Source organism: Monodon monoceros, unplaced genomic scaffold (genome assembly GCF_005190385.1).
Source record: "Monodon monoceros isolate NGI ecotype Baffin Bay Population unplaced genomic scaffold, NGI_Narwhal_1 Super_Scaffold_6, whole genome shotgun sequence".
Lineage (NCBI taxonomy): Eukaryota > Metazoa > Chordata > Mammalia > Artiodactyla > Monodontidae > Monodon > Monodon monoceros.
In genome coordinates, this window is record NW_021703783.1 from 85,287,464 (window position 1) to 85,307,391 (window position 19,928).

The window sequence follows — 19,928 nt, forward strand, 5'->3', positions numbered from 1 at the left end:
TTTACTCTCTTAGCAAATTTCAAGTGTATAATAAAGTATTATTAACTATAGTCATCATTCTGTATATTAGATCCCCAGAACTTATTAATCTTATAACTGAACTTATTCATCTTATAACTTGTACCCTTTGACCAGATCTCCCTGTTTCCCTACCCTCTATTCCCTGGTAACCACTGTTCTACTCTCTGTTTCTATGAGTTTGATTTTTTTTTTCAGATTCTACATGTAAGTGAGATCTACAGTATTTGCCTTTCTCTGTCTGGCTTATTCACTTAGCATAATGTTCTCTAGGTTCATCCATGTTGTTGCAAATAGTAGGATTTCCTTTGTCATGGCTGAATAATATTCATTTTATATACAGTTGACCCTTGACCAACACAAGTTTGAACTGCTCGGGTTCACTTAGATGTGGATATTTTTCTGTAAATACACACTACAGTACTACATGATCCATAGTAGGTTGCACCCACAGTTAGTTTGATCTGTGGATGTGGAACCACAAAATCAGAGATCAGACTATCAAATTATACACAGATTTTTGACTGCATGAAGGGTAGGTGTCCCTAACCCTAGCGTTCCTTAAGGGTCAACTGTGTGTGTGTGTGTGTGTGTGTGTGTGCACGCGTGCATACACGTGCATGCATACACACACACACACACACACACACCTCCTTTATCTATTCATCTGTTGATAGGCACTTAGCTTGTTTCCATATCTTGGCTATTGTGAATAATGCTGCAATGAACATGAGAGTTGAGATATCTCATAGGGATTCTGATTTCATTTCCTTTGGATATATACCCAGAAGTGGGATACTGGATTATATTGTAGTTCTATATTTAATTTTTTTAGTAACCTCCATAGTGTTTTCCATAGTAGCTGCACCAATTTACCTTTCCACTAACAGTGCACAAGGGTTCCATCTTTGCCACATCCTCGCCAGCACTTGTTATCTCTTGTTTTTTGATAAAAGCCATCCTAATAGGTGTGAGGTGATCTCTCATTGTGGTTTTGACTTGCATTTCCCTGATGATTAGTGATGCCGAGCACCTTTTCATGTACCTGTTGGCCATCTGTATGCCTTTGGAAAAGTGTCTATTCAGGTCCTTTGTCTAATCGAATTATTTGGGGTTTTTTGTTATTGAGTTGCATTCATTGAATTCTTTTTTTTTTTTTTTTTTTTGTGGTATGCGGGCCTCTCACTGTTGTGGCCTCTCCCGTCGCGGAGCACAGGCTCCTGACGCACAGGCTCAGCGGCCATGGCTCATGGGCCTAGCCGCTCCGTGGCATGTGGGATCTTCCCAGACTGGGGCACGAACCTGTGTCCCCTTCATCGGCAGATGGACTCTCAACCACTGCGCCACCAGAGAAGTCCACATTCATTGAATTCTTAAACTTCATTTCTGATTAACTGGTACAACCACTTCAGTTACTGTTAAGATGGTATATTAGCAACATAATTTGATCAATATCATTACAATGATAATAAACACAACTATTATGTATTCATGTGCCAAACATTCTATGCCATAATCTCATTTAATTCTCATAAGGACTCTCTAAGGTAAACATTATTATTATTTCAATGTCATAAGTGAGGGAAGGGTCTTATCCAAGCTTATGCAGTAGAGCTGTCTTTCCATTCTGCCATATTTCCTCTCATAATACAATTGACCCTTGAACAACATGGGTTTGAACTGCCCAGGTCCACTTATATGCAGATTCTTTTTTTTTTTTTAATTTTATTTATTTATTTATTATCATTATTTTGGCTGCCGTTGGGTCTTTGTTGCATGCGGGCTTTCTCTAGTTGCAGCAAGCAGGGGCTACTCTTTGTTGCGGTGCTCAGGCTTCTCTTTGTGGTGGCTTTTCTTGTTGTGGAACACGGGCTCTAGACGTGTGGGCTTCATTAGTTGCAGCACGCAGGCTCAGTAGTTGTGGGTCACGGGCTCTAGAGCACAGGCTCAGTAGTTGTGGCGCACGGGCTTAGTTGCTCCGTGGCATGTGGGATCTTCCCAGACCAGGGCTGGAACCCATGTCCCCTGCATTGGCAGGTGGATTCTTAACCACTGTGCCACCAGGGAAGCCCTGCAGATTCTTTTTTGATAAATATGTACTACAGTACTACACAATCCATAGTCAGTTGAGTCCACGGATGTGGAACTGCAAATATGGAGGGCCACCTGTAAAGTTATAGGAGGATATTCAGCTGCATGGAGGGCCATCACCCCTAACCTCTGTGTTGTTCAAGGGTCAACTGTAATTATCTTCAACTGTTCTCATAGACTAGTTTATTTAACATCTGCTCTTTTAAACAATTCAGTTATTTCATGACTATGAAAAAAGATATTACATCTTGACATTGACTGGAATAGTGCCTTGCATATAGTAGTCTGCAAATACTGGCTGAATTAAATCGATTTTTCTGAGCTCAGAAATTAGCTGTATTTAAAGTATGATCACATATACACACACATACATGTAAATCTAAACCACACATATGTATCTATTCATCAAAAAGTATTTATCAAAATATAAATACATCAAAATCTTATCCATTGTTACCTCTAAGTGGTAGAATGACTGGTGACTTTTTTTAGTTCTCTGTATTGTGTAATTTTTCTACAATGAGCATGCATTTCTTGTGTACATGTAAAATTTTTAAGAGGGGAAAAATGAAGTTTATTTCTTCCATAATTACATATCTAAATATATATTACATACCTAAATACATAAATTACATATCTAAATAATTTTACATATCTAAATACATAAATTATATATATAAATATAATCAATCACCTTACTAATGAGTTGGTGTTATAACAAATATGGTATATACATTGATAAATGAATCTGTTAATTGTTTTTAATTTGATATGGTTAGCTTTGTTCCCCCTGGGACCCAGTATTTGAGGTGTCATAGTCCTAACTTTGAGCCCCAAACCCATATTAGCAAAATTGTATCTTTTTCATTTGATCTTTAACAATTCTATATATATTCAACTTCTTTTCCTTCTAGTTTGATTTTAATAGTAAAAGTATTCTTCTGAAATAAAAGCTTGCTTATTCAACAAATACTTTTTGAGCTAGACCCTGGGAATACAAAGGTATACAAGATAAGCAAGGTCTCTGCCCTCCTATTATTTACTTTCTTTATCAAGGATTACAAACTCAGATGCCTACAAAGTGCCAGGCTGGTAATAAAGTAAGTCAAATGAACGGAACATAAGATGATAAATGAAAACTGACACTTAGCTAATTGTTGGGGAGATCGTGGGTTGGGAGTGGAGGAACAAGGGGAATGTGGGAGACTGGAAAAGGGACCTTGCTGCTCTTTAGCTCCAGCTGATTGTTACCATGAAGGAGCATGTGGCCAATGTTACCAAATCACCCAGATTTTTCAGGAGAGTTTTTAAATGCTGTCAACTAATTCTAATTTAAAACCTTCTGCCCCCCACCCACCAAAAAATTTTATAGTCATCAGATTTTAGAGTTTGGGTTGGGTTTGGAGGCAGATTATATCAAAATGAAATAAATTTAAGATAATTTATCAGAGTGACTGAACTTTCCTCTTAAAGATGTTCAAAGCTGAGTTTGAAATTTAAGGTACCATGACCAAGGCACAAAGTTCAGACCACTAAGTAGAGACAGCAAACAGCAATCAAATTGGGTTAGGAACACAGAGACAAGATTAAAAAGGAAAATTGAAATGGGGCAAGATACAAAGACCAAAATTTTATGGAAGACTTGGCACAGAAAAAGCCATCCAAGTGCCATCTGTGCCAGGCTAAACTACATCTCCAACTGATAGCAACCCACAGGTTAACTTGTGCTCATGCTACTGACTTGTTTTGTTGAGCGCTGACAAAACTAAATTCTTATTACCTGCCCTGCAAATTGTGTACTTTATAAGGGGTCCTAAAGACAAGCCTTACATAGTTTAATAAAAGAAAATAATTTGTAAAACAACCCCCTGCCTTTGTGGGGTATTCCCCTCCTCCCCAGCCCCCGCCTTTTAACACATTTGTTAACTCCCAGTGTGTGCTAGGCGTTGTGGTAGGGAAGGAGCTGAGTTGCAGAGATAAATAAGGCTTGAACTGTCTCAGCACATAGCCCCACACCGTTACACACTTACTTTTGTCTCATTTATTTCAGTCTCAGAGGAATAGGCGTCTCTTTAGCTTGGAGCTAAGCAATCTCCCTCTCCTGATCTTTTCCCTTCCTGTCTTCTCAGAAGACTTGCTTCATCAGTTGTTACCCTCTGTTCTTTTGTTTGTTAACTCCCTATGTTTTCCTCAATCTGTATACATCTTCATGTCACTGCCTTCACATGTTAGCATCTTCAAAGACTGATTTGTTCTTCTTTTCAGTATCTTCGTTACCCACTCAGGCTTCAAATTGCTGCAAGTAAGGCTTTTCCACCATTCCCCACTCCCCAGATGCCACTGAAAATGCTTTCAGGAAGGTCACAAATTAACTAATTTTCAAAAGGAATGTGTATTTTTTAGTCTTTATCGTATAACATCTCTCATAACAGTTGACATTATTGACCACTGTCGTTTTTTCGGTGCTACAACACGCTCTTAGATTTCCTTTGACCTTACCTCTCTGTTCATTCTTTTCAGTCTGAGTTGCTAACTCGTATCTTTGTCCACATCGACTTGCCAGCATTCCATAAAGCTCTCTCTGGCCCCATCTTCACTTTGCATTGCTTCCTGAGCCATCTCTTCCCCTCACTTGGCTTCTGCTTCACCCTGCTTTGGGGGGATTTCCAAATCTGTGTCTCTCTTAATAAACTACTAAAATAATCCTATCCCTCTGTTTCTGGTCAGGTTTTGTTCATTCTGTCTTACACAGGGCTAAGAAAAGGACTGTTCTAAAATACATATATAATATTGTCATTCCCGCTTATAAAACTTTCAGTGACTCCTCGTCACCTACATGGTAAAATCTAAATTTTACCTCCATGGCCTACCTCTATAGTGTATCCGAAATCCACTCCCTACCCTGCACTTTCTGCTTAATCACACTAAATTCTTTGCTCTTGCATGATTATACTGCACTGTTCCTTGGCATATCTCCATAGCTTTGCAGATGCTGTTCCTTTTGCATGGAATGCCTCTCCCATCTTTGTTAGCATAGTGAGCTTTATGTATTCTTGAAGATCGCCTTAAGCCACATCTGTGTGAAGATCATCTGAGGTAGAGTTCATCATTCTCTGCTTTGTACCATTGTTACTTATCTCTGTTAATACTTTTGACATTTGCTATGTTGTAACTTTTTGTTTATCAAACTTTTATTCTAAACATTGAGTTTCTTTAGGTCAGAAATCTTGTCTTCATTTTTGGGTCCCCAGTGTTTCAACAAAGTACCTTACAGATAGTAGGTACCCCATAAATGTTTAATGGAAGGCCAAATATTTGTGTTGTCTATGAATTCAGTATGGTGAATACACTGTCTTGTGGACTTCTCCATACAAAGGAATAATTGTAGGATACTATGGTAAGCACCATATGAGAGGAATGTGCCAGGTACTGCAGCAACCTGAAGTGTGATTGGTTGGTGTGGAGAAAGTCAGAGAAAGTCTTTACCTAAGAGAACAGAGGAGTGGGAAGCAGCGTTGGTATGTACAGAAAAGAGACTAGTTCAAAGTGTGAGGAACCCACAATGCACAGGAGTAATAGGAGATGAATTTGGGAAAGAAGGCAGGTGCGACAAAATGAAGATTCCTTTAGGCCCTGTTTTAGGACTTGAGCTTTAGCCTTTGGGGGAGATTTTAGAGGTTTTATCCAGGAAGGTGGTAACATCATATTTTTTGCTTTACAAAGGTATAACAGCAGGACTTTCCTGGCGGTCCAGTAGTTAAAACTCCGTGCTCCCAATGCAGGGGACACGGGTTCAATCCCTGGTTGGGGAACTAAGATCCCACATGCTTTGCAGCGTGGCCAAATAAAATAAAATTAAAAAAAAAAAAAGAATATCAAAGATGTAACAGGCAGTTGTGTGGAACCAGGAATGGAGGGGTGTGAGACTGGAAGTAGGAAGACTAGTTAGAGGAAGCTTCTAGTATAGGATTTCAAAGAGTCACAGCATTTAACTGAATGGAAAATGATTGTGAATCCTTCTCTGTGTAACAGAGAAGGGGGAATGGTTTCTGGGTAGAATCTGGCTCTGCCATTCTTTCTCCATAGTAAAAGAGCAAAACCCCTTTTTTTGGTTTTCATGGTAGAGTATGATAAAACCCACGTCTACATAAGCAATAATGCCATTACTACCGGCGCAGTTCTGACTTTGCAGTGTGCTGCTGTGGTTGCTTTCCTCTGTTCATAGTGCCTTCTAGCATCTTGATAAAATAATGGTGAAATATTTCTTGCAACTTTCTGACTGAATGCTGTTTTGTTCATTTCTGCGGCAGTTTCATCTAATTGCATGGATGAGTACTGTGACAAAGAACAAATATATTTGTGTTTCTTTTTTTTTAAGGACCACTCAGAAGATCTTTTGTTTGCCTTAGCAACTCATCTTAACATACAAATTCAGTCCATTTTCCTCTTACTACCTTCACAATATCAAACAGGATGTTATACAGTATATATGAAAATAGACTAAAAAGTAACTAAAAACACTCCACCAAATAATATAAATCAGAACTTCACAAAGAAAATGCCTCTCACTGTGTGGATTTTGTAGTCCATTCGTCTCCTCTTCCCCAACCCCCATTTTTAAGTATTTTATCTCATTAGCAAATGTTCATTTGATTTTTAAACTATTGGCTATAGCCTTGTCTACTATACTGAAAGCAAGGTATGTCTGAAACAGTCTTTGTAACCCAAGCTGTCACAGAGTTGACACAGAATGTTTGTTCCAGTGAATGAGCAGTAAGCACTATTTTCATAAAAGTGCTAGAGATTTTTACTATTGACTAGCTTCCAGGAGGATTTTCTGCATAAGAAAGCAGGTTATTTAGTGTTCTGTTGACTTCTTTTTAACCTATTTTGGCCTTTCATAAACTGTCTTCTTAAGCTGTTTTAATGTCTGGCCACTGTACGTGGTTATTTACATTTTGTGTCTTTCTTACTGTTATTTTTAAAGTATATTTATTTAAACCATTTATTTATATCATCTCAGTTTAGACTTTCACATTTTCAGTGAATATTTCTTTTCTGGAAGTGCTAAACATCATATTTGTTAAAAAAATAAACCTTATCCAAAAACTTAGTGAGAGTATTATTGTCATGTGGGTTCAGATATATGATCCTTCAGCCTCAGTGACTTTGTATCTGACCATGTGGTTAAGGTCATGAATATTAAGAATATCTGTATATACTGGATATTCACTTCCCCTAATAACCCATCAAGAATCCATTAATTTATGTAAAATCACTCCATCTTGTGGAGGCAAGAGGGAGCATATCAGATTTATTCAGAGTTTTCAGATTACACCACCATGATCCCTCATTAAATTCTAATATGACTCTACCCAGCACCCATTGAGAATTATTACCAAAGAGACCATGGTTACCAGTAGATTTTAGTGTAGAAAACAGTTAAAAGTGACTAGTGTAAAACTTTATTTAGTCTACTTGTATTATTAATCTGTATTTCCTTTTGCACAAATTTCACTAGTTTGCTGTGTCCTTTGAAAGCAGGACTTCCTTTTATTTGCCCCCAAATTACCTATTTTCAGTGTCAAGGGAGGTACCCTTTTGTTCAAGTATTTGAAAATTTAATGAACAACTCTATCCTGGACTGTTCATCCTACATCCTATCCATGCCCTTCATGGTTTCATACTCATTATATATATCCCCTTTCCTTAACCACTTAGTTCCTTATCCACTGCCCCTTTCAGGTCCCCAAAGTCATTTTAATTGCCCTCTTCTGAATCTTCTCCAGCTTTATTTTTTCTTTTTTGAGGTAAGTTATATGAATTACAGTAGTATTTCAGATGTAGATTTTACTAACGCTTTATATGTGAATAAAATACATAGTGTTATGTTTTGTTTCCTACAGTTGTCTTTAGAATGACATTTTATTGAAAGCCTTAAGTAAATTTTGCCATTTTTTATGTTTTGATTGAATAGTGTTCACCTTGAAACTGTACCTGAAGAAAAGAGTTTCTAAATAAAGCTGCTAAATATTCCTTAGTATTTTCCTTAAAGGTACTTAGAAATCAAAAAAATTCCTACAATTCAGGGTTCCCCTTACATTGATGAACTGATGACAAGTTAATACTTACACAGGACCTGCACCAAGTGCTTCACTGGGCTTTTTTTTTCTTGTTGTTAAGATAAGTCTAAAATGATCATCTAAAATGATCCCTAAAGGACTTCCCTGGTGGTCCAGTGGTAAAGAATCTGTCTTACAATGCAGGGGACGCTGGTTCGATCCCTGGTCAGGGAACCAAGATCCCACATGCTGCAGGGCAACTAAGCCCATGTGTCACAACTACTGAGCTCACGTGCCTCAACTAGAGTCTGCGTGCCGCAAAACTACAGAGCCCACACGTGTGCCACAACTACAGAGCTGACGCACCATGGAGCCTGTGCGCCACAACTAGAGAAGAGAAAACCCACATGCCACAACTAGAGAGAAGCCCGCGCGCCGCAACAAAAGATCCCACAGGCCTCAACGAAGATCCCGCGTGCCGCAACTAAGACCCACGCAGCCAAACATAAATAAATAAATAAATCTTTAAAAAATAAAATAATCGTTTTACATATTACTAGGGGAAAAAACACATTTAGTTTGTACCAGCTACTTTCCTAAGCACCTTGCGTGTATTAACCAGTGAGGCAGATATTATTCTAATTGTCTGTATCTGAAAACTGGAGTAAAGAGCCTGCTAGTAAGTGATAGAGCCATTATTAAGGTCCAGCAATTCCTGGCCTGCCTTTCAGTGGGTATAATGTGCTTACATATTGTTGCTGACTTCTTTGAAAAAGGAGTAACTTAGCCTATCCTATTTGCTAATATCCTTAGGTTTTCTTATTTCTTATTCTCTTTCCCTCTAATTCCTATAAAAGGAATAAGAAAGATTTACATTATGTGCTATATTGGTAAAATGTCAGTCTGGCTTTCATTAACTTTCTAATCATCATTTTTCTGAAACTGAGTAAAGAAATCAAATTTGTGATCAAAAACTTAAAACACCACCCTTACCAATGGCCTGGCGGTCACAGAAGCCCCACTTCTGCCACAAACTATATTCAAAACAGCTTCATTTGAATTTCTGATACCTCTGAAAAAAGGTTTTTGGTCCTCAGAGCATGTAGGATCACTACTACCACACTTCGGAAACCCCTCAATTTTAAGATTAACTACCATGGCATATATCTCTAGCCTCCCTGTGTTGGTGAGTAGTTGGTGATGATAGTGAGGATCAAGGATTCCTGTCTAAAAACCTGTTCTGTTTTTGCAGTGGATAGCCTGCTGAAATACACTGGCTATGGGAATGCTGCAGGACTGTTGGCGGCCAGGGGCCTCTTGGCTGGAGGAAGAGGAGATAATTGGTACTCAGAGGACGAGGACACAGACACTGAAGAATACAAAAATGCAAAACCAAAGTATAGTATCATGTTTCTTTTCACCTATGTCTGCCTTTGAATTGATTATTTGCCTTTCACTTCCTTTGGCTTTCATTTTCCAAGTATTTCTCTTTTGTGGATTTGGAAGCTTTCTGTTTAATAGTTTTAGAGGCAGTTTCATAGCTAGTGCCTTAGAGGGTGACTTCAAGTGATTGAGGAAGGATAATATTGCAAGAAATGTTCTGCTGCATGTGCTCATTACCCTCTCCTAAGTATTAAGAGAGGTAGTGTTTTTAGATGTCTACCATCATATATTTAAAGGATATTGTTGCTTATTTTGTGCTCTCCTTTCCATAAGTTGAGATTTTATAAGGTATAACCAAGACCAAGTATTTAAGTTGGTTATTTGATACTTCAGTCTTTCTCAGAAATCTAAATGTAGGTTCCATACATTCTGATATTTCCTCTTGTGTAAAAGCCCTTATGAGTCAATAAAGTAAAGCAACAGGGCACATTACTAGCAAAAGGAAAGAAAACTGGCTCTATGGTGAATTTTAATCAAACACTTATGGAATCATCTTTTAACAGAGGCATTAGTACACTTGGATAGGCAAACCAGAGACTCTATCAAGTTTTCCCTGAGTCAGTTTTTACAAGTCAAAGACACTAATCATCTCTTATCCCGAAACAAACCACCTCTACTTTTCTACTCCCCTTCCTTTTCATCCCCCTCTCAACTCCAATCCCAGGTAAATTTCTTAGTTTCCACTTATTAGGAGTTATTTGAGCTCAGTTTTCTGGTTTTCATTACTGAATGTTAAAAGGGTGTGCCCTTCCCTATTGATGATGGTATTGACATATGCTGTTTTCTAGCCACAGTCTTCTAGAGTATGATGTGGATAATGTAGTAGTTGATCAGGGATAGAAAAATCATTATCTGCAACATTAGACCCTTTTTTTAAAAGTATAGATTGTGCTTTGTTGAAATGAAAATAATAGGTTGTCAGAAGGTAAAAGAAAAGATCATTCCCTAATCAGACAGGACTTATATGGCCTGTATTCTTGGCAAATCAGGTCTGAGTAGGTGGTGTTACTTGTGGCATCCCCTGGGCTATCAGCCTCAACAGGATCTAGGAGTGTGTCCTAGAAGAAAAAGACTTTGGGGGAAAAAAAGCTAGCAGTGGCTCTAAGCAGTAAGTTCTCCAGACTGCCACCATGTAGATGTTATAAGTTGGGCACCTCTATCAGGTATTTGAAGCTAAGATAGAAAAATAATACATTAATCTTTCCATAATTATAGAAGTCATCATTCTAAATTATTATTGCTAGCTCTTGATTTTTCCATCCCATAAACTATATTTCCATATCAGTTTAATATTTTCTGCCTCTCCAATTGAGACATTAAAATATAGCATTTAAGGAGTCTCATATTTTTAAATGAAGGTAGAAATTACATTAGGCATTCATTGTGTCCCAGGGTATGTGGATACAGTCAACTAACATAGAAAACTCTTGAGTACTCATGAGTGGTTGATATCATTGCATCTCAATGTGTGTTGTTGATTTTATTTGGTAAATGACTTCTAAAATGGTATTGGTCATATATCTGGCAAACACAAGAATGCTACTATAATAAGAAAAACCTCAGAAAAAATACAAGAACACACTGGGTCTCTCCCAATAGTACGGGAAATAGAAATACATTACATTATGGAAGTGATACTAGATTTCAGGAAAGCACTGTTTGTTTAAATCAAGGACCATGATGTTTGATATTATTATTGTTTTGGCTTTCTGTCAGAAAGATTCTGTACTTAGGCTTATTACATCCCTGGTTGGAATCTTCTTCAGCCTTTGGACCTGGCCTATATCATTAATAGGAATGGTGCGTTAGTGTGGCCGGAATAGTCACCATTGTGAGATCTTGTTGTGTTTCTTAAACATTGCTCATTTTAAGTATAAATATGTTTTTCTCACATAGCATCACATCTTCCCTCTACAGATACATTTGCATCTGCTTTTTTCTTACATCTTCCCTCTTTCAGGTGCAACAGTGTAGTGGGATGTTTCATTTGTTAATTAAAAATACTTATTAAAATGGTCCCCACGGAAGGGGTGGTGAAAAAGTACTTTGCAAGCAAGACAATCCTTTGTGTTCTGGGCAGTGATGCACAAGCTCAAGGAAAGGAAACTTCTCACCAATCTAGTCAAGTTTATAAAGTCAGCATTTGAAATGATGACTTAGTCCCCTACCCCCTGATTACTCTTCACCAGTCAGTGTTCTCAGGATCACAGTCTGCTTCTCTTATGATGCACTTATTCACAAACAGTGCTAGCATTGGCAAAAGCAGAGAAATTACCCGTCATCCAGTTGACCCTTGTCCCATTGTCAAAAATGTAAGTGGATTCCGATTAATGCACCAAGGTAACCTGTAATCCTTTAGTGGAATCTGAAACTAAGAAATTGTATGGAGCTTACATTCAGGCTATGAGAGACAGTTAATATCACAACAGTCCTTTTTGTGTCAAAATAAATGTATTTAACGGACTGGAAATGGCTTTCTGCAATTAACACACTTAGACAAAATACTCATAGAATCAAGTACATGCCACACAGGTTTTTGGTGTATGTCTAGCCATGTTTGTAGAAAGTTTTCAGATAAGCTTTGGTCCTGTATCAAAAAGAAACCAAATTTCTAAATTCTGGCTTTATACCCATTTCTTTTATGCCTCTGAGCATGGAGGCCCCTTGACTGAATAGGTGGTATAACATAACTGATTACCGTGGTTTGTACATCATTCCAAACGTCAGTTGAAAAATGTGTACGTAATGACATTTGGCTCATTTTAGACCAGTTGCTTTCAGGCTAGATGTGGTATATAGGAGCCTATGGGTCCAAAAAGGTTTATTTAAAGGGCCACTGTATGGAGGGGTGGAAGGACGGAATGGCCAAGGTGGGCAGAACTCTAGGATGTCCCATTGTATTCTTAATACCCCGCACTAGTTCGTAATCACACCCAGCAGATTAAAATTATTCTACTAAGCAACTCAGGGGTGTTTCCTTCTTGACCATGTATCTCTCAGCAGTAGCTGTGGCAGCAGCTGTACAGTTTCTTCAGCACAAAAGACTTTATTTTCTTTTGTCAAAATTTTGTTATGCTGCTTTAAGTCAAGTCCCATTATAATTGTGTCCATATGTTGGGGCTATACAAATGAAGAGATAGCTTTGTTTTTAATATTTCTTGAAGTAGATGAACCAGAAACAGGACTTGAAGGTTTTTCTTTTTGCCTAGTTTAGACTGATGGTATACTTATGTATAATAGGATGTAACTAGCCTTTCTAGGAACTGAAATTTATTTACTGTAGGCAATCATGAAACAAAATCTAAATTCAGATCTCTAAAGACCGGAATCAAAAATAAAATTTTGCCACTTCTGCCATGTATACTGGTTAACCAACCTTTGTGATGTTTGCAATCACACCAGTTTTGCACTTTCAAAATTGAGTTCTCTAATTTTTCTTTTGTATTTTAATTTGGGTAAATGGCCAGCAAAAGGTGTGTTACCTGAACCTACAATATTGAGCTTTGCTTCAGGTTTCATTTCCTACAGATTCACAACCATAGTTTCCTATATCCTTTATATCAAGGATATCACTCTTAATCCAACAGCCCAAGGTAGGAAACATTATAAAGCACTATAATTTAAAAAGGTATTTTGGAGCTTTTTTAACTGCCTAGGTGCAACTTGGTGTATCTATATGTATTCAGTATGTCTATTTATATGGATGATACATGATACTTAATAGTTGATAAATAAGTGAAAGAATTACACATTACCCTATTTCTTTACATTGCTAATAGAATGCAAAAACTTGGATTAAGATGTTGTTTCATAATTTACCCTACTCTTTTAATGTGGAATCAGTTTTATATTTATATGGTAATTCTCAAATTACTTGAGACATTTTCACCTCAGTCACCATTATTAACTGATGTCTCTTCAGAATACCTTGTATCTGAATTTAACCATAGCAAACTCCACGAAACACCTAGTGTTGCGTGGCTTCTTTAGCACATGCAGCTCCATAGTGACGATTTAACTTAATAGACTAACTCACTGGATCCAAGGCCTTCTGGCTGGCTTACTTACCAAGTAGCTCACTTATGCTAATAATAGCTGGTATTTATTATCTAATATGTGTCAGGTACTGTTCTAAGAACTTTCCTGATATTATCTCGTTTAATCTTTACATCAAACCTTTGGGCTAGGGTTATCTCATTTAATCTTTACAGCAAACCTTTGGGCTAGGGTTATCCCCATCTTACAGATGAGGAAACTAAAGCTCACTGGTTTCCAGAACTTGTCTAGGGGACACAGTTCATGAGTGGTCAGGTGGCCTAACTCCAGAGCTGGTGTTTTTTGAGATTTTTGTTGTTGTTTTTGAGGTAGACAAAGCAGGTTTTACTGTGCTTTTCACTTTGCCTTCTTATTTTGGGGGTAAAATATACATAAAATTTACCATTTTAAGCATACATATCTGTGGCATTATATACATTAATGTGCAACCATCACCACCATCCATCTCCAGAACTTTTCATCTTCCCCAACTGAAACTCTGTATCCATTCCCTCTCCCCACAACCCCTGGTAACTACCATTCTACTTTCTTTCTCTATGAATGTGACTAGGAACCTCATATAAGTGGAATCTAAGATCCTCATATAAGAGAAATCATATACTTGTCCTTCTATGACTGAGTTCACTTGGAATGTCTTTAAGACTCATCCATATTGTAGCATGTGTCAAAATTTCCTTCCTTTTTTAGGCTGAATAACATTCTATTTAATGTATTTACCGCATTTTGTTTATCCATTCTTCATCAGTGGACACCTGGGTTGTTTCCACCTTTTGGCTGTTGTGAATAATGCTGCTATGAACACGAGTGTACAAATATCTGTCCCTGCTTCAAGAGTCCCTGCTTTAACTTCTTTTGGGTATATAGCCAGAAGTGGAATTGCTGGATCATGTGGTAGTTCTATGTTTAATTTTTTGAGGAACTGCCATACCATTTTACATTCCCACCAGCAATGCACAAAGGTTCCAGTTTTTCTGCATCCTCTCCAATACTTATTATTTTTCTGGCTTTTTTTTTTTTAATCTAATAGCCATCCTAACAGGTGTGAAGTCAAAGCTTGTGTTTTAACTGCTACCATATTCTTCAAAGCCAATCAAAGGGAGAGATGATTTGCCTCTCCCATAATTTCCCTGTTCTTAGAGCATCTATTATCTTTCTTTGATATAACCAAAATAGAAAATGAGAAAATATGTTTTTTATAAACCCTGATATCCCTGAAAGCTAAAAGTTCTATTCAGTTCATTCTAGTTCACAAAAATCTGTTAGGTAATTCTGGCTCTGCCTTCATAATACATTCAGAATCTAATCACCCCTTACTGCCATCACTGCTACCTACTCCAGTCCAAGCTAAACTTTCCTCTCCCTCCAGGATCATTTTAAATAGCTTCCTAACTGGTCTTGTTGCTTCTATCCTTGTCACTCTTCAGTCTGTTCTCAACTCGGTAGCCAACGCGATCCTTATAGAATGTAAGTCAGACATCACTGCTCAAAAACTCTACAATGGCTAAACACCAAAAGTCCCTGTAGTGATGTACATGCACCCTTTCTCACTGTACTGTCACCACACTGGGCTCTTCACTGTTTGTCACGCTCCAGACACACTCTTGCCTGAGGCTCTGCATCACTGACTGCTCCTTCTGCCTGGAATGCCTATTCTCCAGATAGCTGCATGTCTTATTCCCTCACCTCCTTCATGTCTTTACTCAATTATCATCTTCCTAGTAAAGTCTGTCCTGTTCCCATATTAAAAATTGCCACACTCCTACCTTTACCCCTCCACCTTGCACTTCCTCTTTTTCCTTCATAGCACTTATTACCTTCTAACATACCATATAATTTACTTATTCATTTAGTCTTTTTTCCCCACTAGAAGATAAACTCCATGAGAGAAATTTTTTTATTCATTGAGAGGGCCCCAAAATAGTGCCTCACATACTGTAGGCGCTCAGTAAATTTTTGTTGAATAAATTTTTTTGAGTTGTTGAATAAATTTAAGTTGGTCAGCCCCTTCTCAACATTAGGATACCAAGACAGTTGAGGTCCCCGCCCTCATCAAACTTAACATCTAGTTGGGGAGTGGGGCCAGGGAATGGAATTCAAGAAAACAGGATATGGTAAATTTCCACTCTGCTCTTTTGTTTTTGGGGAGTGGCAGATATTATGGAGAGTTTTTCCTGGAAAGACATTTCTAATTTCATGTGCATATAACGTCTCCTTTCCCACCCCACCTGCCCCCTTCTTCCATGATCTGGCACACAAATGCCTTTTCCTAAAAACCCTGATCCCTTTCCTAGAGGTTACAAATTGTCAGTCCATAGGCTACATTTAGCCCACAAGTAGGTTTTGCTTCACTTGCCTGATGTTGTGTTGGTTATTTGGTTTTATGTTTTTAATTTTTGTTTTACATAGGGCTTCTTAAAATAATTTAGAATTCAGATATTTCAGATGAAAATCTGAATTTCTAACTTCTTTTGAAAAAGTGGAAGTTCTGATAACATTAAGCCTGCATTCTCACATGGTAACTGACTGATGGAGTTGAGTGACTGTGACCCCTATCATACCAGGCATAAGCTCCTTTGATTTGATAATGTATCTTTTTTCCTTTTTGAATTTTATTTTTTTATACAGCAGGTTCTTATTAGTTATCCATCTTATACATTATTAGTGTATATATGTCAATCCCAATCTCCCAATTCATCACACCACCACCACCACCCGCCACTTTCCCGCCTTGGTGTCCATACGTTTGTTCTCTACATCTGTGTCTCAGTTTCTTCCCTGCAAACCAGTTCATCTGTACCATTTTTCTAGATTCCTATATGCGTTAATATACGATATTTGTTTTTCTCTTTCTGACTTACTTCACTCTGTATGACAGTCTCTAGATTCATCCACATCTCTACAAATGACCCAATTTCATTCCCTTTTATGGATGAGTCATATTCCATTGTATAAATATTCTTTATCCACATCTTCTTTATCCATTTATCTGTCAATGGGCATTTAGATTGCTTCCCTGACCTGGCTATTGTAAATAGTGAACATTGGGGTGCAGGTGTCTTTTTGATTTACGGTTTTCTCAGATATAGGCCCAGTAGTGGGATTGCTGGGCTGTATAGTAGTTCTATTTTTATTTTCTTAAGGAACCTCCATACTGTTCTCCATAGTGGCTGTGTCAATTTACATTCCCCCCAACAGTGCAAGAGGGTTCCCTTTTCTCCACACCCTGTCCAGCATTTGTCATTTGTAGATTGTCTGATGATTCCCATTCTGACTGGTGTGAGGTGATACCTCATTGTAGTTTTCATTTGCATTTCTCTAATAATTAGTGACGTTGAGCAGCTTTTCATGTGCTTCTTGGCCATCTGTATGTCTTCTCTGGAGAAATGTCTATTTAGGTCTTCTGCCTATTTTTGGATTGGGTTTTTTTTTGATATTGAGCTGCATGAGCTGTTTATATATTTTGGAGATTAATCCTTTGTCCATTGATTTGTCTGCAAATATTTCCTCCCATTCTGAGGGTTGTCTTTTTGTCTTATGGTTCCTTTGCTTTGCAAAAGCTTTTAAGTTTCATTAGGTCCCATTTGTTTGTTTTTATTTCCATTACTCTAGGAGGTGGATCAAAGAAGATCTTGCTGTGATTTATGTCAAAGAGTGTTCTTCCTCTGTTTTCCTCTAAGAGTTTTACAGTGTCCAGTCTTACATTTAGGTCCCTAATCCATTTTGAGTTTATTTTTGTGTATGGTGTTAAGGAATGTTCTAATTTCAGTCTTTTACACGTAGCTGTCCAGTTTTCCCAGCACCACTTATTGAAGAGACTGTCTTTTCTCCATTGTATATCCTTGCCTCCTTTTTCATACATTAGTTGACCACAGGAATGCAAGATTTCTTCAATATACGCAAATCAATCAATGTGATACACCATCATGAAAGAAATTAGATACACCACTGATGAAAGAAATTAAAGATGATACAAATAGATGGAGAGATATACCGTGTTCTTGGATTGGAAGAATCAACATTGTGAAAATGATTCTACTACTCAAAGCAATCTACAGATTCAATGCAATCCCTATCAAACTACGACTGGCATTTTTCACAGAACTAGAACAAAAAATTTCACAATTTGTATGGAAACACAAAAGACCCCGAATAGCCAAAGCAATCTTGAGAACAAAACACGGAGCTGGAGGAATCAGGCTTCCTGACTTCAGACTATACTACAAAGCTACAGTAATCAAGACAGTATGGTACTGGCACAAAAACAGAAAGATAGATCAATGGAACAGGATAGAAAGCCCAGAGATAAACCCATGCACCTGTGGTCAACTAATCTATGACAAAGGAGGCAAGGATACACAATGGAGAAAGGTTCCATTGATCTATATCTCTGTTTTTGTGCCAGTACCATATCATCTGATTACTGTAGCTTTGTAGTATTGTCTGAAGTCAGGGAGACTGATTCCTCCAGCTCTGTTTTTTTCCCTCAAGACTGCTTTGGCTACTCGGTGTCTTTTGTGTCTCCATACAAATTTTAAGATTTTTTGTTCTAGTTCTATAAAAAATGCTATTGGTAATTTGATAGGGATTGCACTGAATCTGTAGATTGCTTTGGGTAGTATAGTCATTTTCACAATATTGATTCTTCCAAACCAAGAACATGGTATATCTCTTCATCTGTTTCTGTCATCTTTAATTTCTTTCATCAGTGTCTTATACTTTTCTGCATAAAGGGCTTTTGTCTCCCTAGGTGGGTTTATTCCTAGGTATTTTATTCTTTTTGTTGCAGTGGTAAATGGGAGTGTTTTCTTAATTTCCCTTTCAGATTTTTCATCACTAGTGCATAGGAATGCAAGAGATTTCTGTGTTATTAATTTGTATCGTGCTACTTTACCAAATTCATTGATTAACTCTAGTAGTTTTCTGCTGGCATCTTTAGGATTCTCCATGTATAGTAAGTATCATGTCATCTGCAAACAGTGACAGTTTTACTTCTTCTTTTCCAATTTGTATTCCTTTTATTTCTTTTTCTACTCTGATTGCCATGGCTAGGACTTCCAAAACTATGTTGAATAATAGTGGTGAGAGTGGACATCCTTGTCTTGTTCCTGATCTTAGAGGAAATGCTTTCAGGTTTTCACCATTGAGAATGATGTTTGCTGTGGGTTTGTCATATATGGCCTTTATTATGTTGAAGTAGGTTCCATCTGTGCCCAGTTTCTGGAGAGTTTTTATCATAAATGGGTGTTGAATTTTGTCAGAAGCTTTGTCTGCATCTATTGAGATGATCATATGGTTTTTATTCTTCAGTTTGTTAATGTGGTATATCACACTGATTGTTTTGCGTATATGGAAGAATCCTTGCATCCCTAGGATAAATCCCACTTGATCATGGTGTATGGTCCTTTTAATGTGCTGTTGCATTCTGTTTGCTAGTATTTTGTTGAGGATTTCTGCATCTATATTCATCAGTGATATTGGTCTGTAATTTTCTTTTTTGTAGTATCTTTGTCTGGTTTCAGTATTAGGGTGATGATGGTGGCCTCATAGAATGAGTTTGGGAGTATTCCTTCCTCTGCAGTTGTTTGGAAGAGTTTGAGAAGGATAGGTGTTAGCTATTCTCTGTTTGATAGAATTCACCTGTGAAGCCATCTGTTCCTGGACTTTTGTTTGCTGGAAGATTTTTAATCACAGTTTCAATTTCATTACTTGTGATTGGTCTGTTCATATTTCCTATTTCTTTCTGGTTCAGTCTTAGAAGGTTATACCTTTCTATGAATTTGTCGATTTCTTCCAGGTTGTCCATTTTACTGGCATAGAGTTGTTTGTAATAGTCTCTTAGGATGATTTGTATTTCCGCGGTGTCTGTTGTAACTTCTTCTGTTTCATTTCTAATTATACATATATATATTTGTTTTGCTTTTGTTTTTTGTGGTACGCGGGCCTCTCACTGTTGTGGCCTCTCCCGTTGCAGAGCACAGGCTCTGGATGCGCAGGCTCAGCAGCCATGGCTCACGGGCCCAGCCGCTCCACGGCATGTGGGATCTTCCCGGACCAGGGCACGAACCCGTGTCCCCTGCATCGGCAGGCAGACTCTCAACCACTGCGCCACCAGGGAAGCACTCTAATTATATTGATTTGAGTCCTCTCCCTCTTTTTCTTGATGAGTCTGGCTAATGGTTTATCAATTTTGTTTATCTTCTCAAAGAACCAGCTTTTAGTTGTATGGATCTTTGCTATTGTTTTCTTTGTTTCATTTAT

At 37.8% G+C, this 19,928-nt stretch overlaps 1 protein-coding gene across 3 annotated transcripts in view; it reads left to right on the top strand.

The window, feature by feature from the left end:
- RIC8B (RIC8 guanine nucleotide exchange factor B) overlaps positions 1 to 19,928 on the top strand; it is a 119,213-nt gene that overhangs the window by 77,471 nt on the left and 21,814 nt on the right. For all 3 annotated transcript variants that reach the window (XM_029205162.1, XM_029205163.1, XM_029205164.1), the window contains exon 8: positions 9,424 to 9,568. In XM_029205162.1, the coding sequence (XP_029060995.1) occupies positions 9,424 to 9,568 (145 nt within the window). The remainder of the gene's footprint in view (positions 1 to 9,423; positions 9,569 to 19,928) is intronic.